At 45.9% G+C, this 19,322-nt stretch overlaps 3 protein-coding genes and 1 long non-coding RNA gene across 5 annotated transcripts; 3 read left to right on the top strand and 1 right to left on the bottom strand.

The window, feature by feature from the left end:
- Window positions 1–518: 518 nt before the first annotated feature.
- Window positions 519–4,765, top strand: LOC142901559 (high-affinity choline transporter 1-like). Its single transcript, XM_076046120.1, has 8 exons — window positions 519–745; window positions 1,174–1,290; window positions 1,492–1,647; window positions 1,771–1,919; window positions 2,006–2,137; window positions 2,438–2,591; window positions 3,274–3,488; window positions 4,113–4,765. Exons 1-8 carry the CDS (start codon window positions 562–564, stop codon window positions 4,626–4,628), a joined length of 1,623 nt encoding a protein of 540 aa, XP_075902235.1. The 5' UTR covers window positions 519–561; the 3' UTR covers window positions 4,629–4,765.
- A 3,320-nt stretch (window positions 4,766–8,085) lies between these two features.
- Window positions 8,086–12,559, top strand: LOC142901558 (high-affinity choline transporter 1-like). The gene is made up of 8 exons (XM_076046119.1): window positions 8,086–8,521; window positions 10,137–10,253; window positions 10,331–10,486; window positions 10,578–10,726; window positions 10,812–10,955; window positions 11,063–11,216; window positions 11,435–11,652; window positions 11,867–12,559. The coding sequence occupies exons 1-8, from the start codon at window positions 8,338–8,340 to the stop codon at window positions 12,407–12,409; spliced, it is 1,665 nt and encodes a 554-aa protein (XP_075902234.1). The 5' UTR covers window positions 8,086–8,337; the 3' UTR covers window positions 12,410–12,559.
- On the bottom strand, window positions 11,304–11,968 carry LOC142901575 (uncharacterized). Its single transcript, XR_012928995.1, has 2 exons — window positions 11,832–11,968; window positions 11,304–11,698 (listed from the first exon to the last, which is right to left on the bottom strand). It is a non-coding gene; the product is annotated as an uncharacterized LOC142901575 (long non-coding RNA).
- Window positions 12,560–13,605: 1,046 nt separating the features above from the next.
- LOC142901557 (high-affinity choline transporter 1-like) lies at window positions 13,606–19,221 on the top strand. Of its 2 annotated transcripts, none has more exons than XM_076046117.1 (8): window positions 13,606–13,845; window positions 16,227–16,343; window positions 16,426–16,581; window positions 16,666–16,814; window positions 17,467–17,610; window positions 17,712–17,865; window positions 18,173–18,390; window positions 18,604–19,221. In XM_076046117.1, the coding sequence occupies exons 1-8, from the start codon at window positions 13,662–13,664 to the stop codon at window positions 19,144–19,146; spliced, it is 1,665 nt and encodes a 554-aa protein (XP_075902232.1). In that variant the 5' UTR covers window positions 13,606–13,661; the 3' UTR covers window positions 19,147–19,221. The 2 variants fall into 2 exon arrangements, with proteins under 2 accessions (XP_075902232.1, XP_075902233.1); XM_076046118.1 differs by lacking the exon at window positions 13,606–13,845 and adding an exon at window positions 15,762–15,876.
- The last annotated feature ends 101 nt before the right edge of the window (window positions 19,222–19,322 follow it).

The raw sequence follows: 19,322 nt of genomic DNA, 5'->3' as shown, positions 1-19,322 counted from the left end.
GGGTTTTCTAATGCGTTGCCATTCAAAAACACAACATGTTATTGTGCATCTCACTTCCTTTTCATTACTGTTAGGAACGCGTAGGGAACCGTTCCGACCCCTGATGTTATTTGCGACAGAAGATGGAAGAATCACTCCACCAACTCAATGGTTTTAGTGGTTGGTGTTATTTTCACGAGATTCTTTTACCACTCCATGAGCAGCTGAACAACCTGACACCAGTCCAAGCCCACTTTACCTGAGGGCCAACATGTGTGTGAGGTATTTGCACATGTGACAGGTCGGCTGCAAGAAGCCCCCCACCACCACCCAAAACAACATACAATCACCCTTAGAAATATTGTGAGCATGACGGTTAAATATTGATCATCATCATGCTTGGCAAGTTTCCTATGAACACACAAACCTACTGGTCACATGCCCAACACCTGGGGCCATTCTGCAGAGAAAAGAAAAGTCTGGTCTGGGGGGGTGTGGCCATCTCATTTTTAAGGGCCGCGTTTGCAGACTGAGTGCCAGTGAGGGGGGGAGACAGAGAAGCTTCAATCTTCAGCCTCCACCATGGCGGTCAACATCCCAGGGGTGATTGTGATGGTGTTCTTCTACCTGCTGGTCCTCGGAACCGGCATCTGGGCTTCCTTCAAGTCCAAGAGGAAGCAGAAGAAGAGCGGAGCCAGAGCGATGGAGATGGCGCTGCTAGGGAACCGTAGTATCAACTTGCTGGTGGGGATCTTCACCATGACAGGTGAGGGGGGGGGCAGGAAGGTGGTGGACATTGGCGGGGGGTGTTAGGTGATGGGGGCAGTAAATATTATCTCCTGTAAAATATTATCAAATTCAATGACTTTTTCCAATTTTCTTGCTTTGAAATAGAATGTGCAGTGTCCTCAATGCATTTGTGTTCATTAAATACAATTTATTTGAGGAATTTTGAAGTTTACTCACCTTTTTAAACCATTTTAAACACCTTTTTAAACATACTGCTATTACTATGAACACAACACACCTACTGGCCATTAGCGGTATAGGGGCTACCAAGTCACTATCGGTGCCACTGTGACCTGTAAATAATAACCCTGCCCCTTCCTGCCTATCTCGTTCTCTGTTTGTGTGTGTGTGTGTGTGTGTGTGTGTGTGTGTGTGTGTGTGTGTGTGTGTGTGTGTGTGACACAGCCACCTGGGTGGGCGGCGGCCTCATCACTGGCACAGCGGAGATGGTCTACACGCCCTCCATTGGCCTGGTGGGGGCGGCGACCATGCTGCTGGCGTACGCCTCGTCCTTCATCATCGGTGAGATGCTGACCTTGACCTTCAACCTTTGACTCTTGCACTTAATCAGTCTGCCTTCACACTTGCCATGATCAGACACGCTGGCCCAGGGGTGGGAAAACTATTTGACTCGTGGGCCACAACGGGTTCTAAACTTTAACATCGAACCACTTAACCTCAGCCTTGTGCTGTTGTGTCCCCCTCTTCCTTCCCTTCTCGCAGGAGGCCTGGCCTTTGCCAAACCAATGAGAGAAAAACTCTATATGACGCTTCTCGATCCTTTCCATGTCAGGTACGGCCGAGCCGTAGCGGCCGCAATGAGCCTGATCAGCGTGTGGGTGGAGCTGCTGTGGATCCCCTCGACTCTGTCCAGTCTGGGTGTGTTTGCACGACACTGGAACTCATAAGGAGATGACTGGATTTGAGCGTCTCCTTCTTCTTCTTCTTCTTCTGGCTGCAACTAAAACACCCCAACTGTCTGTTTCTTGCTGTGACCTGCAGGGGGCACCATGAGCGTGGTGCTCGACCTTCCCTTTAACGTGTGCATATGGATCTCGGCCACCGTGGCCATCGTCTACACCCTGCTGGGGGGTCTCTACTCAGTGGCCTACACAGACATCATCCAGCTGGTGCTCATCTTCTCCGGGTTGGTCAGTGTATTCTTGTTGTTGTTGTTGTTGTTGTTGTTTAAATAACTCCTCAAAGGCAAAAGTGACTGTTTCTACTGCTCCTGCAGTGGATCTGTGTCCCCTTCGTGCTGACCAACCCTCACGTCGAGGACATCGGCCAGACGCTGACCAACAACAGCTGGATGGGTGAACTGGAGTTAAAAAACGCCTGGATAATGATTGACAATTTCTTGTTTTTTGTAAGGAAGCCACAAACATACAAACGCAGTTGTTTTGACTGCTGTGGTGGAGAGATGGAACATTTAAATTTTTCTGTGCAAAAAATCAGTGAGAAAAGGAGGTTTTAACGGCACTTTAAAAACAAACATATAAAAAAATTACTTGGTCTGGAAGAGGGGGTTTGGTTCTGAAGAACCTCTCTCCATGAATCTGATCGCAAAAAAAATCTATATAGATACTATAAGAAGAATCCTGGTTTGCTTCTCGCATTTTGATGTGTTCTGCCCAACCTTCTGAAAGTGAGCCGCTGTCTTTTTAAGGCTCTGGGAGGTCTGGCCTGCCAGTGTTTCCACCAGAGGACCTTGTCCGCCTCTTCCCTCACCACCGCCAAGGTCACCTGCTTTGTCGCAGGCCTCATCTACCCGGCCTTCGGTCTGCCCTCCATCCTGATCGGAGCGGTGGCTGCGTCCGTAGGTAATTGACACTGTGTGTCCACCAGGGAGAAGCAGAGAGCGAGACCCATGGACTGCGTGAAAAAAAAAACATGGGCAGAGCCTCCAGGATTCAAAAGGGGGAGGACCGAGGGGGAAGTAACCAAAAGAAACAAAGGGTTCAGTTCGGTTGCAAAAAGACCAAAAGTGACTGGCTGTTAAAACAGGGGGTTTCACACTGTTACAATCTGGTTGCAGTTTCATTGTTGGTCTAAATTGTTAAAGAATAAAAATTCATCAGCCATAAACTTGTGGCCGTGGCTGCAGTTGAGCAGCCTGTAACTGTAATTGGCTTGACTGGCTGGTGGGCGGGTCTGTGGGGATGGAGGGTGGGGAGCACTCGCTGCACCCCATTCACTGCTCAACTCCAAAAATGTAATGTTTGGTCATTTCCAGGTGAAACCGACCTCCAGGGCTTTAGAACCCAAGTGAAAGCACCCATCTTTATTACCGACTGTAGGGGGTGGTTAGAATTCAAGACTTCCTTCTCTGGACCTACGGAACCTACGGTTTAAGTTACTTCTGCTCTGGGAAGTAGGTTTTTAGTGACAGCTGAACTTCTTCAGTTTTTTTCTGGGCAAGGAAAGGTCTTTAGGTGAACGTTGGGGGTCAAAGGTTCCTCCATCATCATCTCCTCCTCCACCCACTCTGGTTCCTCCTATCAGACTGGAACGTGACCCGCTATGGTTCCCCGTCTCCGTACGAGCGCGGCCAGGCGGCCATGGTGCTGCCCATCGCCCTGGAGCAGCTCACGCCTACCTTCGTCTCCATCGTGGGCACTGGCTGCGTGGCAGCTGCCGTCATGTCGTCCTGCGACTCCTTGATGCTCTCGGTGGCCTCCATCTTCAGCACCAACATCTACCAAGTCTTCAGGCCTCAGGTGAGAATAGGAGGAGGAGCCAAGGCGGCTAAAGTATTTACGTTTTGGACTGTACTAGTCAAAGTACGGATACTGGTGTCAAAGAAAACATTCTGGAAAATGGAATAGTGCTTATTTGACTCATTTACTCAAGTCAACGTGAGAAAGTACAGGTTCTGAAATGTATTTAAGTCAAAAACTAAAAAAAATCTTTATACAATTTTTTATTTATTTTTTTTGCCATGTATGAAACAATACGATTGATAATTTTTCAAAAAGGTTTTGAGCCATTTCTGGATGTCCACACTTTTCATATCATTAAGCAATGTTATTTTCTTCATGTTTATTTCTCTCTGTACTGAAAACGTTCTCAACAGTGACCCCAAAGCCGAGGTTCTCTACAATAAACTCTCATCAACTACACAACAGCAGAGTTCAAATTGCTCCACTTCAGGCGATAGCTACTAGAATAAATAATAAGTGAAAGGACTTTGACAAATGTAACTAAAAGTAAACAGAAATACTAAATTAAAGTATAGATACTAGAAAAATTAGCTTAAACACAGTAGTTTAAAGTATTGGCACTCGATGAGGCGTCACGTTGCAAGCGCAAAGAAAACTTGTTCTTGGAACTTTCCTGTCCAGGCGTCGGACAAGGAGAAACAGTGGGTGGTCAGAGCCTCGGTGCTGGTGGTGGGCCTGGTGGGAACCTCAATGGCCAACCTGAAGAACAGCATCATCACTTTCTGGTTCCTGGGCAGTGAGGTGGCCTACGTCCTGATCTTCCCCCAGCTAGTGTGCGTCCTCTTCTGCTCCGTCTCTAACGCGTACGGGACCGTGTGCGGCCTGCTGGTGGCGCTGGTGGTCCGTCTGCTGAACGGCGACGCCACGCTGGGCCTGCCACCAGTCTTCCATTACCCAGGGTGCACCCTGCAGGAGGACGGCCCCTATGTGCAGTGCGCCCCCGTGAGGACCATCTCCATGCTGTCGTCCCTGGTCTCCATCCTGATCTTCTCCAAGCTGACCAGCGTCCTGTTTGAGAGGGAGCTGCTGCCAGAGCGCTGGGACGTGTTCCGGGTCAAGAGCCGGAAGGAATCCCCCCGCGGGAAGGAACCTCGGACCGACGCAGCTTCCCAGCCAATGGTCAACACCTCGTGTTAGTGTTAGCACAACGTTTCAAAGCTCTTCTTTATCTTTGATTGATTTTTTTTCTAATCTTTGACGATGTTGGTTTATAGCCACTTAGGCTAAATGTTTGATGAATATCTGTCCAATAAAATCATCAAACTAATGTGTAATGCACCGTTTCCACTGTCAGGGTTTTGTGTCAGACCTGATGACAGGTGAGAAGGAAGGGGAAAAGCAACATCTGCTTTCTCTCTTTCAAATTTGCTTATCATTTAAAATTATCCATATTCATGTGATAGAATAGCAAATACAGTCACTTACACATTTAGTTTGCCGTGAGGATGTTTGACTTAGGAGCAGATCATTTAATAATTTTCAATTAATAGTTAAAAAAGATTAAAAAAAAAAAAAAAAAGTAACAGTAACAAGTGCATTTGGAGAAAAAAAAGAGAAACTTGAGTGTAAAAACAGAGCTCCCACTTACATCTGTGTGTGTGTGTGTGTGTGTAGTGGTGACAAGAGACTGTGACCTTGGCCTGACCTCCAGGAGATTCAATCCCCAGACGCCACCAGATAGCAGTTGTGTCTTGGAATGTATTCTTTCATTTGAGCACCAGTGGAGGTCATGTATTGTTCTTGAACATCTTTGAAGGACCTTCAGATTGTCCTCAGACTGGTTCCAGATGGTCAACGGCTCTCCGTCACCGTGGTGCTGCCCATCTTATTATTATTATTATTATTATTATTATTATTATTATTATTATTATTAATAATAATAATAATAATAATAATAATAATAATAATAATAATAACAATAACAATGATAATACTACATTTAATTTATAAGGCGCCTTTCAAGGTACTCAAGGTTGTCGAACAACAGTTAAAAAAAACAATTAAAGAAAAGTCAACATGATAAAACATAGCAAAACACTGACAATCAGGCATATGCCTGCCTGAAAAGGTGGGTCTTCCCTTCTTCATCTCCATCTCCGGCCTCGGACACACTGGACCACTGAGCTGGAGGAAGTTGGTTTGATTGTGCCGGTCACTTACTGACACCTTCACGGCTGCACAAATAAAAGTGGATGAATTTGACGGACCTCTGGCCCTTTTTGTACTTGGCCAACTGTTTTGGGGGATCGTATCACAAGTACGCATCTTCAAGCATCTGTTCGCACACGGCATGAACATGCGTCTCGAGCGTGCCACTTGTGATCGCATAAGTGCATTTTTAACCACTAGGGGCAATAAAGCGCAAAACTACGGCTAGTTTCACCTGAAAACGAATAAGAATCAACTTCCTGTTTGCGGACTATATCAAGTCGCTCGTTTCAATTCTACTGCAGCTCGTATGGATCCGAACGAGAAGTAACGACTGGTGGGACGGAGTGGCGGTGACTTAATTTTCGGATGCAACGTCGCACATTTAATCTCATATGTTGCAAACTGCGACCGCTGCTCCACTGACAAAATACGCTAATGCGGAATGAAATGTATTAGCATCCTAATAAAAGAGTCTAACAAAAATTATTTGTTTTCGCTTCTTGTTTGTAACTTTATAATGACGACGCCGGGAGGTGGGGCGCTGACCAAGTACGTACACGCGAGAGGTGAGTGGAGTAGGCGGTCGTTAATGTGGACTGAGCTGCATTCTGTTCGCACGCCCGTGAGGAATGCTATGCTATGCTATGCGAAGCGTCGAAACCACCTCCTCGAGGTGGTTTGAGTAATCGGATGACAATACGGATTTGGACTGTTTGCACTTGGTTACTTTGTGTGATTTTTGCCGATCGGAATACGAAAAACGCTTGAAATAACCAAGTGCAAAAAGGGCCTCAGTCATGCCTGTTCTTTCCTCCTCGGGCGTCGCACAGGGAAGGTCTTGGGTGAACCAGGCAGTGGTGGTGGCCTCAGGCTTGATTAGCACAGCACTCATTAAGGGCGTGTTCTCAGCCTCGCCGCGCCTCGCCACGGTTCCATTGTGTCCTCATTGGCCCCCGGTTCACGAGTGGGCGGAGTCGACGCGGTAAAGCGGGACAATGTTTTCGACGGCATTATTTCTGTGCGATACAGGCTAGGCTATGAGAACACGTCCTAACCTGAAATACAGCATTCTCCTCATCTGGATCCTGGGGCCAAGGTGGGTTTACTGGTGGAGCTGGTGGTCAGGCTGTTGAGCAGGGAGCCTTCGTTCGGAGGAGACCTCGGAGCCAACGATACACAGGTCAGTCCAGAGAGAAACTAACATGTAGAAAAGCCTTGGTTATTGCTCATTGTTATTAAAAGTGTCAACATTCAGTAATGGCTCACTTGTCAGAACTATTACTGATAAAAGTTTGGTTGTGCTGCAGTTGGAATGGATAAGAAATTGCTATATTGTCAACCAAAAATGTTATTCTTTTTTACTTTTTACTTTAAGTAGATTTTAGAACCGGTATTTTATGACTTTTACTTGATCAAATAAGTATAATCAGTACTTTCAGTTTTGCAAATATTTTCTGAAACAAGTATCTGTATTTTACTAAAGATCTGAATGTGAATAATTTCCTGGTGAGAGTGTTCTTGGGGTGACACCGTTAACTGCTCCATAAAAGCCTGTTCACTCCAATTCATTCAGGAATTGTATGTCAACAAAAAGGAAAATATTTTTTGAATGTCCACATGTCAATGTATTATATATATAACCCTGTTTCCTGATGGTTTTTGTTTTGTTTTGTTTTGTTTTGGGGTGAAACAAACAAACACAAAAAAACTCAAGAATCTAAGGGTGAATTCCAATTCCTCCCTTAACCCTCAATCTCAACCCTCAATCTCAAAAATGCGCACTCCCGCGAGGTGCAAGTGCTGTCCCGATTCGAAGAACGTCATGTTGAGGGACGAGTTTAAGGGCTGTATCGCCCTCAATATTGAGATTCTCTGGCACCACCCTTGGCAGTAAGGGCTACCCAGAAGGCATTGCGTATTTTCGCCAAGACATCTTCGAAAAAGATTGCGATGTAAAAGCGAGCTACAAATGGAAGTATTTTCTTTGTTAATAAAGATATAAATATTACGAAACCATTGTATTGTCTTAGTTTAAGACTTTTTCTATGGATTATTGACATCGTTGTTGCGTAACATTTTTTTTTTTTACTTTACGAGGTTTGTCAACTGGACCGGCGGTCCCGGCTTCACGTTACTTGTATACCTCGTTGTGTAGCGAAGGAGACCTTCTTCTTCGTTGTTGTCGTCTTCTTGACAGACTGGACGTAGCTTTGGCGTAAGACCGCCCCCCACAGTCTGAAGACGTAACTGCACTTAAGGGGTGTCCCATTTCTAAGCCCTTACACTTATTTTTGAGGGCCAAAGATTGAGGGTTAAGGGCGAGGGTTGAGAATGAGGAGTTAAGGGAGGAATTGGAATTGGCCCAAAAGCTCCTTGTTATTTCATGTTTTTTTTTTTGAGTGTAGGTGATGTTTTCAAAGTGGAGCTTGTTTGTTTAGAGAAATAGCAGACGGCAAATGTTTAAACAGGGACATTGTGTTATAATATTATGATAATTCCATTCAGGGTATCTTGGCCTCCCCGAGGTCTGTTGTTGAAACGAGACATGCGATTATAAAAAGCATATGTCAACGCAGTTAGGAAAACTCTTTTACACAAGGCCTCCGTTTTTATCACTCAGTCACTCGATAAACCTCAAACCCCCCCCGTCGGCCAGTCTTCAGTCACCAGCAAAGCCTCCACTCTGCAGTCCACCATGTCCGTCAACATCCCAGGAGTGATAGCGATGGTGTTCTTCTACCTGCTGGTCCTCGGAACCGGCATCTGGGGTTCCTTCAAAGCCAGGAGGAAGCAGCGGAAGAGCGCAGCCAGCGCGGTGGAGATGGCGCTGCTGGGGAACCGCGGCATCAAGTGGCTGTTGGGGATCTTCACCATGACAGGTGAGGAGCTCCTGGTGGAGCTGCTGATCCTGCGGGAGACTCCACTTTCCAGGCAGCTTTGTTTTTTGTTGTTCAGTTGATGTTTTGTTTCCCCGATAATCGTGTTTTCCCCTCGGAGCCATCAGCCTAAAATCAGACGTTCCTGCACTTCTGAGGCCGTTCTCATCTTGTTGGTTTTTTTTTGCACCTTTAGCACAGTGGTTACTTGGTTTACGCTGAGATCAGCAGAGAGACGGAGAGAGAGAGGGAGGGACAGAGAGAGCGAGAGAGCACGCTGCTGAAGTAAAGTTTTTTTAATCTTACAACCAACCAAAGGTCATTTTTAGTGCTGATCTCAGCCTGCAGACCGTCAGTCTCATGTGGACTACAAACACACACACACACCTGAACACACCTGAACACACCTGCACACGACGCACTGCCGCTGTTTCCTCTTGCTGGCACGTTGAACTAACGTGACAGAAGCCCTCACTATCATCACTATCATTGAGGCATCAAGAGACAGCTGGAGTCTACAGAACCCAGTTCTGGGTTCGCCGGCTCCCATCACTCCACTTCACCTGCAAGTTCAGGACCCGCCACTAAATTAACCAACGGCAGATCTTTTGACATCACAGACCAATAGCTTTTACATGGACAGCAGCAAAAAACATAAACATTTATCTAAAAATGTATTTTTTTTTTTTGAATGAAAACGTCTATTAAAATTGTAAAATAATTTTAACTGTAATTACATAAATACATTTATTTATATGTACATATAAATACATATGCACACATATATTCAAATGTATGCGTGTCTTTCTGTATTCTGACTATATTATATACTGACTATATTTGTCATTATTTAGATACTCTACATGCAACTCACTCTAGTCTGTCTGCTCCTCCTGTGACTGCTTCTCTCTCTCTCTCCCTCTCTCTCTATCTATCTCCTTCTCTCTCTCTTTTTCTATCTTTTTCTCTTAATTATTTTCTATGTCAAAAAATGGTTTGACCAACCGCTCATAGCAGATGACTCTGCCCTGTGGAGGCATGGTCTGCTCCGGGTTTCTTCCGACAGGGAAGTTTATCCTGACAGCTGTGGCACCTTGCTTGCTCTGGAGCAGGGGTGCCCAATACGTCGATCGCGATCTACCGGTCGATCGCGAAGGTAGTTCAGGTCGATCGCGATGAGATGGGACAATTCGGGTTTCTTTTTTTTAATAACCCTCCAATAACCCTGAACCTACATGCTGACAAGGTCAAAAAGAGCAGGCACTGATTTACCTTAACACTTTTAAACCATGGGTTTGCTGGGCAATTATAAGGATACATGCTCATGGGAACATGTTGACCCATTTAATCCTATTTATATATCTATCTATCTATCCATCCATCTATCAGTTTACTACATATATATATATTTCCACTTTTATAGTTGGTGGATCTTTTTGACTTGGTCATTTTGTAAGTAGCTCGCAGGTTGAAAAAGTGTGAGCACCCCAGCTCTGGAGGGTTTCAGTCAGTTCTCTCTAGGTTGTGCAAAAATCTCGTGGACGCCTTAGGTTGTGATTTAACTCTTTGTAAATAGATCACATGATTTTCCACTAACTGAGCCGTGTCCCTACCACAGCTACTTGGGTTGGAGGAGGCCTCATCTGCGGTACGGTGGAGATGATGTACACACCTTCCTTGGGCCTCATCTGGACCGTGCTCATGTTTGCGGGTTACACCGTAACTTTTCTTATCGGTGAGTGGACGGTGGAATCAAAATGAGGAACCACTACAGTTCCATGCACCGCTCAGAAAACATTTTGTACTTTCAAGGTGGTTTCTTGCTAGCCAAGCCGATGAGGGAGAAACGATGCGTGACATTGATGGACCCTTTCCAAGCCAAGTACGGTAGAGTGGTAACGGTAGGCATGAGCCTGACCTCCCTGATGAATGAAATGATCTGCTTGCCCACTACGCTTATCGCGCTAGGTGAGTCTTACATCTTTTACTAGCAAGTGTTTACATGGGTGTTGGTGGTGAAGTGTTTCCAATCGCACACTTTCTTCACTCTCGCTGGCAGGAGGAACCATGAGCGTGGTCCTGGATCTGCCCTATGTCGGCTGCATCTGGATCTCTGCCGCCGTGGCCATCGTCTACACGCTGCTAGGAGGCCTCTATTCTGTGGCCTACACCGATGTCATCCAGATAGTCCTCATGTTCTTTAGCCTGGTGGGCCACTAAAACTCTTATATACCACATACTGTATCTCGTTGTGGCTGTAAACTCAGCAGCGACATTGTGACTGCCTCTGCAGTGGCTGTGTGTTCCCTTCGTCCTGATGAACCCCCACACCTCAGACATCGGAAAGACTGTGATGAACAACACCTTACACCCTTCCTGGATCGGAACTCTGGAACCCAAAAGGATCTGGCTGTTTATTGACAATTTCCTGTTTTTTGTAAGACAGTGCCTTGTTTTTGTTTTGATCCTCCAATAACTCTGCTCACTGACAAGTATCCATTGTGTGGTGATTCAGTGATGCTGACAGAGTTATTGATTTCTCAGACACTGGGAGGTCTGGGATACCAGTGCTTCCACCAGAGGATTTTGTCAGCCAGTTCATTAACCACAGCCAAGATCACCTGTACAGCTGCCGCTGTCCTGATTCTCATATTTGCGATACCGGTCGTACTGATTGGAGCAGCTGCAGCGTCCACAGGTAAGAACAACAATAAAAATGTGTGACAGATCAATTTCCAATAATTTTATATTTATTTTGATGAATAAAGATATAATGATAATAATAAGCATTTGACATTCAGACTTTAATTTACTTGGTTTGTTAACTCAATTGATGACAAATTACTTTATAATGATTTGATAAGAATTACAGAGGTTTCAGTTCAGCAGCAGTGGCTGACCAGATCTTCCCTGTAGACTGGAACCAGACATCTTACGGCACTCCGTCACCATATGAGCGTGGAGAAGCAGCCATGGTGCTTCCCATCGTCCTGCAACACCTCACGCCCAGCTTCATCGCCATCATCGGCATTGGGTGTGTGGCCGCCGCCGTGATGTCATCTGCCGACTCCTTTCTGCTGTCGGCGTCCTCTATCTTCGTCAAGAACATATACAAGAACCTCCTGAGGCCACAGGTGAGAAAAGCACTGCAGCTTGTTTCTTGAAGCACGTCTGAATGTCCTGCAGAAAGATGTCCTCTCGTACTGGTTGCCATTCCTTCGGGTATAAACAATGCTGCCGAGTTTAGTTTCAGTTAGTTTTTAAAGGCTGTGAAGGTCTGAGTGACCAGAACACAGCCCAAGGTCCCACCCACCTTCACTGCTTCTCCTTCTGCCGTGTCTTCCTCAGGCTTCAGACAACGAGATTCAGTGGGTGATCAGAGCCTCTGTGGTGGTGGTGGGTTTGATCGGTACATCGCTGGCCACCCTCGAAAACAGCATCCTGCTGTTCTGGTTCCTGGGCGGAGAGGTGACCTACATCGTGATCTTCCCTCAGCTCATGTCAGCTCTCTTCTTTAACGCTGCCAATGAATACGGGGCCATCATGGGCTTCCTGGTGGGAATTGTGATCAGACTGCTGAGTGGAGACCCATCATTGGGGATTCCAACCGTCATACATTTCCCTGGATGCACCCTGGAGGACGGTGTCTATTTCCAGTACGCTCCAGTGAGGACCATCTCCATGCTTTGTGCCTTGGCCTCCATCCTGCTCTTCTCCTGCTTGGCCTCCGTGTTGTTCAGTAGGAGGCTCCTTCCTAAAAAGTGGGACGTGTTCCAAGTGACAGGCCGAAATTCACAGTTGTCAATGAAATCATCAGCGCACAAGACAATGGAGGATAAGCCAGAATCTCAGCCAGACACCTTGGAGCCAGTACTCAGTACCAGGTTTTAATGCAGAGTTGGTCGTTTTGTTGTGATTGTGATTCAAAGGTTTTTGTGTGCATTTATGAATTTAAATACTGAAAATCTATAATAAACAGGAGGAAGATACACATGCATCCTGTTGTTTGAACAGGTATGTGATTGTCTTCCCTCACCTGTTCTTTGTCGACATCTCCAACACTTACAGCATCATCATGGGTTTTCTGGTGGGATGTCTACTCACTCGGGGGTGGGGGAGGGCTGAGATGCCAGTTGCAAGATACATCTTTCTAACTATTTAATTAATTATCAACAACTTGTAAATTAGAGAACTCAGTCACCTAGGTATATTTTGGTACACATAATGAATTAACGCATGTATATTGGATCCAGGAATTATTATTTGCTATTTGGTAACATTCAAATATTAATTAAACCTGCAAGCAGGGTTTGCGGGACTGAGCCTACGTGGCCGCCGCCGACCCCGATGACCCCCGACCTATGCCGCCGACCCCTGACATCTGCCAACGCCCGACGACGCCCCCCCCCCCACCCCCACCCCGACATCTGCCGACTCTGGAAGAAGTCTAAATAATCGTAATAACCGAATAACAATATATTGTATTTAACAAAGGCCTGTTTCCCTTAACCAGGCACTGAATATCAAATAAGAGATTAATTGCATGTTTATTTTATTTTACTTTTGTCTGAAATAAAGACAAAAAGACTATAACGTAAGGCTTCCTGTCTCTTTATGCTAAACATTCTTCACAAGGTAAATGTGTAATCAGGGACATTATGTATTTGTGATCATTACATTCAGAGCAATATGCCATTCCAAAGGTCTATTGAAATTTGCATGAGAATACAGTTGACAGAGCAGTCCTGATGTTATTTGAGATGAGTTTCTTTTCCCACTCCATGAGCAGCTGAATAACCTGGCACCAGTCCAAACCCACTGTACCTGAGGGCTAACGTGTGTGAGGTACACTATTTTCACATGTGACAGGTTGGCTGAACACCTGTAGAGGCCCCCCACCACCACAAAAAAAAACATACAATCATCCTTGGAATTATTGTGAGCCTCACGGTTAAAGAATGATCAACATCATGCTTGGCAACCGCCTGGTCACATGCCCAACACCTGGAGGAGGGTGGGGAGAGTGTGAGGGTGTGGCCATCTCATTTTTAAGGGCCGCGTTTGCAGTGTGCAGTTTCAGAGTGCCAGTGAGGGGAGAAAAAGAGAAGCTCCCATCTTCAGCCCTCAGCCTTCAGCCTCCACCATGGCGGTCAACGTCCCAGGGGTGATTGCGATGGTGTTCTTCTACCTGCTGGTCCTCGGAACCGGCATCTGGGCTTCCTTCAAAGCCAAGAGGAAGCAGCAGAAGAGCGCAGCCAGTGCGGTGGAGATGACACTGCTGGGGAACCGTAGTATCAATTGGCTGGTGGGGATCTTCACCATGACAGGTGAGGAGCTCCTGGCGGAGCTGCTGATCCTCGTGCAAACTCCCCTTTTCACACAGCTTTGGTTTTGAGTTGAGTTTTTTTTCTGCACTTTGCTTTTTTCCCAGTTAATCGTGTTTCCCAACCATTTTTAAATCAGATGTGCCTTCACTTCTGAGGCTGTTCTCATTTTTTTTCTGCACCTCCAGCTGAGTGGATGTTGTTTAACTTGACATAACACTGGCTATGATTTACATGCAGCATAAGGTGAAAGTGCTGCGCACGTGTTTGGTTCAAAGTGCCGCCACAGCAGGAGAAGCAGCAGCCAGTGACACCATCCAGTCACCATCCAATCAGTATGAGTGACCCTTGATCCGCTACACGGTTGAGTCGAAAACACATCTTGCCTCTGGTTTCAACTAATGCAAGTGCAGCGCTTTAATTTGTGCTGAGGTCAGCAGAGAGAGAGAGATAGCGAGAGGGAGAGAGAGAGAGAGAGAGAGAGAGAGAGAGAGAGAGAGAGAGAGAGAGAACAAGAGTGAGTGAGATCCTAGCAAACAACTGAAGTAAGGTTTTTAAACCTTACATCTAACCAAAGGTTTTTCTTCCAGAGTGCTGATGTGAGTCTGAAGTTCTGCAGGCTCACATCAGACACACACACACACACACACACACACACACACACACACACACACACACACCTGGAAACAACGCAGAGCCACTGTCTACTTTGTCTGACACGACGTCATCACCTGGGGCACGAAAACCCGACGTACGCACGTTTCCACGTTCACGTTGACATGCAAAAAAAAACATTTTTTTGACCGTGGGAAATGTACGGTGCTTCACGTCAGGTCTTTCACTTGCGTACGTACATTTTAACCCTTGTTGGTCCGTTGGCGAAACTTACTGGTTAAGTCGGGAAAGGGTTTGTGCAGCGGTTTCCAATAGGCTTTGGCGAACAACACATTCATTTATATCGATCAGTAGCAAAGCAGCGGTGTGGAAAATTAAGCCAACAGCAGCAGCATGGGCACTATGGAGGACGAGGTGAATAGAGCAGTTCGCCACCAAAGAATTTCAAGAGACCATCCGGACTTCACGTGCCGTGTCAAGTTCTAAAGGGCGGTTCTTTTAGAACTCTGCTCCGAGCCGCAGCCCTTCAGAACACCGTGCGACACCGCGGTGAAATTAGTTTCAAGTCGGACATTCGCGCTCCGTGAAGACCGCTTCTGTCCTACCAAGTACGCCGAAATTCGACACACATTCGCGGTCAGGGAACCCCGCTTCTGTCCCACCAAGTGCGCCAACCACTCATTTCTAGTGCACCCGCATTGCAGACTATACAGTAAACACACGGAGACAGAAGACCGCTACAACGTGTTCTGTCTTCCTGTTTCAAAAATAAAAGTGTGGGATAATTAAAGCAGAGAATCTGTTTTTGAAGGAAACAGAGAGGTATTAATATGTTACAACACTGCTTATGATTAATAATGTCACATGACCAAATAGATATTCAGGTAAAATGCTAATATTTTCAAATTACAAATGGATGGTGTGATAGGAAAATGAGGGGGGGGGACAACAGGTGTGTCTCATGCAGCAAGTGGAGTACTATGATTATACACTGATTTTGAGTCATTTGATCACATGATCTGGAAGCTATTGAGCTAAAATGCTAATTTTGTTCTTATAAAAATTCATAAAAAAGTATTCACTGACTTAAAATGTAAAATTAAAAGGTATGTCTCATGTAGCCAGTGGAGGACTATGATTCCACACTGATTTCAACTAATTTGGTCACATAACATATAAGCTATTAAGCTAAAATGCTAAATATTTATTATGAATTTTTACATAGAAATATTAGCTTCTTTTTTTTTGTTTAATCGATCTGGGTGACCGTGGTTTCCTTTGGAAGACGCGGATGCCGACGCTGCGGACTGACGGGGCGCTGCGGAGAACGGAGATATGATGAAGTCCATTAATTAACTCTGTCTGCGGAGATATTGACATATTTTTCCGAGTTTCTACTTCGTTTCGAAGTGTTTCCAGGTTATAGTCAATGAAGGTTTTCTTTTTCATTCTGCGATCGATTTCAGAATGAATTAAATTCCAATCTGCAAAGTTAATTTTCGATGGATATGCATATGTATATGGAGGCGTTCCGAGGGAGGAGCAGGGCACGAATCGCGCTCATGTGCGATCAATTCCGCGATGATTGGGATATTCAAAGGAAACGTGCGTGGATTTGTGCGTTCGTAACGTTTTGAACATCCGCATTTTTTTGGTCTAACGTAGTTTTTTGGATTTGAACATACGTCAGGTTTTACGATGAAATCCATGTTCGTCTTTGTACATGAGGCCCCTCATTGTTCACTAACTGAACCATGTCCCTCCCACAGCAACCTGGGTTGGAGGAGGCTTCATCTGCGGTTCGGTGGAGATGATGTACACACCCTCAATGGGCCTCATCTGGACCATGATTATGTTCGCAGGATACACCGCGTCTTTTCTCATTGGTGAGAGGGCGACAGCATGACAATGACAAATCACTCTTATTTCGTGCACCATTCAAAAAACAATTTTTGTACCGTTTTCAAGGTGGTTTCTTGCTAGCGAAGCCGATGAGGGAGAAAAAATGCGTGACATTGATGGACCCTTTCCAAGCCAAGTATGGTAGAGTGGTGATTGTGGGACTGAGCCTGACCTCCATTATGACTGAAATTATCAGCTTGCCCACTACGCTTATCGCACTAGGTGCGTCTTTCATCTTTTGCTAGCCGCTTTTCTCTGCAAGCGTTGGCATGGGTGATGGAGGTGAAGCTTTTCCACTTCTCGCAGGAGGAACCATGACCGTGGTCCTGGATCTGCCCTATATCATCTGTATCTGGATCTCCGCCGCCGTGGCCATCGTCTACACACTGCTGGGAGGCCTGTACTCCGTGGCCTACACTGATGTCATCCAGCTGGTCCTCATGTTCATCAGCATGGTGAACCACAAACCATTATGTACCACGTATGATGTTGTCAACCATTTGTGTTGGTCGCCAGTGGCAGTGTCCTTAGCAGAGAAGTCACTTCCAATTGCTCTTCCAGGGGCATCCCAAGGCATTCACAGGTCCAGTCTCTCCTGGTTATCCTTGGTCTGCGAAGGGGCCTCCTCCAAGTTGGGCATGCTTGAAACATGTTTGGGAGATATCCCAACCAGATGCCCAAGCCACCTCGGCTTGGGCAGGTAGACCACAGAGGTTCATCTGCCAGACATTCCCATCAGACCCAAACTACTTATTTAGTTTACTCAATTGATAACTCTGCCCTCCAAAGAGGGTGGGTAACAAACAACAGTAAGGCTCTATTTTTAACCCAGAGGTGATGGGATGCAAACCTTTTTGTTCACATATCAGAACCCCAACACAGAAGTGGTGATTGGAGGAATTCTAAAAAAGCCCACACTTCTCCTCCACTTCTTCCCATGAGAGATTCTAACATAGTAAAGAGAATAACGCGGAAGTGCCGCAAAGCGGCGCACCCATGAAAATAGCATGCGAACTGCAGCCCTCCTGTTCACACATGCCCATTATGTTTTAAGAACAAAGAGACAATCCTGGAAACGTATCAGTGACGTTGTGACTTTCTCTGCAGTGGCTGTGTGTTCCCTTCATCCTGATGAATCCTCTTACGTTGGACATTGGGCAGACTCTAACAAACAACACCTTACACCCTACCTGGATGGGGACTTTGGAGCCCAAAAGGATCTGGCAGTTCATTGACAATTTCCTATTTTTTGTAAGAAAGCACTTTGTTTTTGTTTTGATCCTCCCTTAACTGACAAGTGTCCATTGTGTGGCCCTTCAGTGATGCTGGCAGGGTTGTTTTTTATTTCTCAGGCACTGGGAGGTCTGGGATACCAGTGCTTCCACCAGAGGATCTTGTCAGGCAGTTCATTAACCACAGTCAAGATCGTCTGTACAGCTGCCGCTGTCCTGATTCTCATATTTGCAATACCCCTTGTACTAATTGGAGCAGCTGCAGCGTCCACAGGTAGCAACAATAATAATGTGTTTTTGACAATCTGGGTTCTTTTTTCTTTTTTTTGCTTGACCCTTCAACTCAACAGCAGAGATGTTCTTGTCACTTAGTTTTATATGGCTGATATCCAGGGGTTGCTGACTTTTTATGTGTACTCTTCACATCAGAATAAACTTTACAAAGTTCAGATGCTTAGCTTGGGGCTGCAGGTTGTGCTGGCTCTATGTTGTTACATTTCTTTACATTGATTTGATAAGAACTACATAGTTTTAAGTCAAGAAGCAGTGGCTGTAGACCTCTAACTAGGTCTTTTCCTCAGACTGGAACCAGACATCTTACGGCACTCCGTCACCATATGAGCGTGGAGAAGCAGCCATGGTGCTTCCCATCGTCTTGCAACACCTCACGCCCAACTTCATCGCCATCATCGGCATCGGATGTGTGGCCGCCGCCGTGATGTCATCTGCCGACTCCTTTCTGCTTTCAGCGTCCTCTGTCTTCGTCAAGAACATATACAAGAACCTCCTGAGGCCACAGGTGGGAAATCTCATTGCACCTTTTATTTTTTTAGAAGGTGTCTGAGCGTCCTGCAGTAAGATGTCCTCCTGGTTGCCATTCCTCAGCCAAAAAACAATGCTGCTAGGTTTAGTTTGAGCTGGTTTTTAAAGGCTGTGAAGGTCTGAATGACCAGAACACAGCCCAAGGTCCCACCCACCTTCACCGGATCTCCTTCTGCTGTTTCCTCTTCAGGCTTCAGACAACGAGATTCAGTGGGTGATCAGAGCCTCTGTGGTGGTGGTGGGTTTGATTGGTACATCGCTGGCCACCCTCGAAAACAGCATCCTGCTGTTCTGGTTCCTGGGCGGAGAGTTGACCTACATTGTGATCTTCCCTCAGCTCATGTCGGCTCTCTTCTTTAACGCTGCCAATGAATACGGGGCCATCATGGGCTTCCTGGTAGGAATTGTGATCAGACTGCTGAGTGGAGACCCATTATTGGGGATTCCAACAGTCATCCATTTCCCTGGATGCACCCTGGAGGACGGCGTCTATGTTCAGTACGCTCCAGTGAGGACCATCTCCATGCTGTGTGCCTTGGCCTCCATCATGCTCTTCTCCTGCTTGGCCTCCGTGTTGTTCAGTAGGAGGCTCCTTCCTGAAAAGTGGGACATGTTCCAAGTGACAGGCCGAAATTCACAGTCGTCACTGAAATCATCAGCGCACAAGACAATGGAGGATAAACCACAACCTCAGCCAGACACCTTGGAGCCAGTACTCAGTACCAGGTTTTAAGGCAGATTGTGTCATTCTGGTTTTGCTTGTGTCATTTAGAGATGTTTTTAAGATGACAGCCAAATCTGAGACAATGTTAAAAAGTGCTGAAAGGGTTGAATCTTACCTGGAAACTTAGAATATGACAGTTATATACATTGTATACATACAGTCATTTTACTGGAAATGCATTGTTT

Source organism: Nelusetta ayraudi, unplaced genomic scaffold, assembly GCF_046127955.1.
Source record: "Nelusetta ayraudi isolate G7.1 ecotype Tasmania unplaced genomic scaffold, CSIRO-AGI_Nayr_v1 ptg000089l, whole genome shotgun sequence".
Lineage (NCBI taxonomy): Eukaryota > Metazoa > Chordata > Actinopteri > Tetraodontiformes > Monacanthidae > Nelusetta > Nelusetta ayraudi.
Note: the sequence above shows the minus strand (reverse complement) of the source record. Positions and strands in the feature narration are given on the sequence as shown.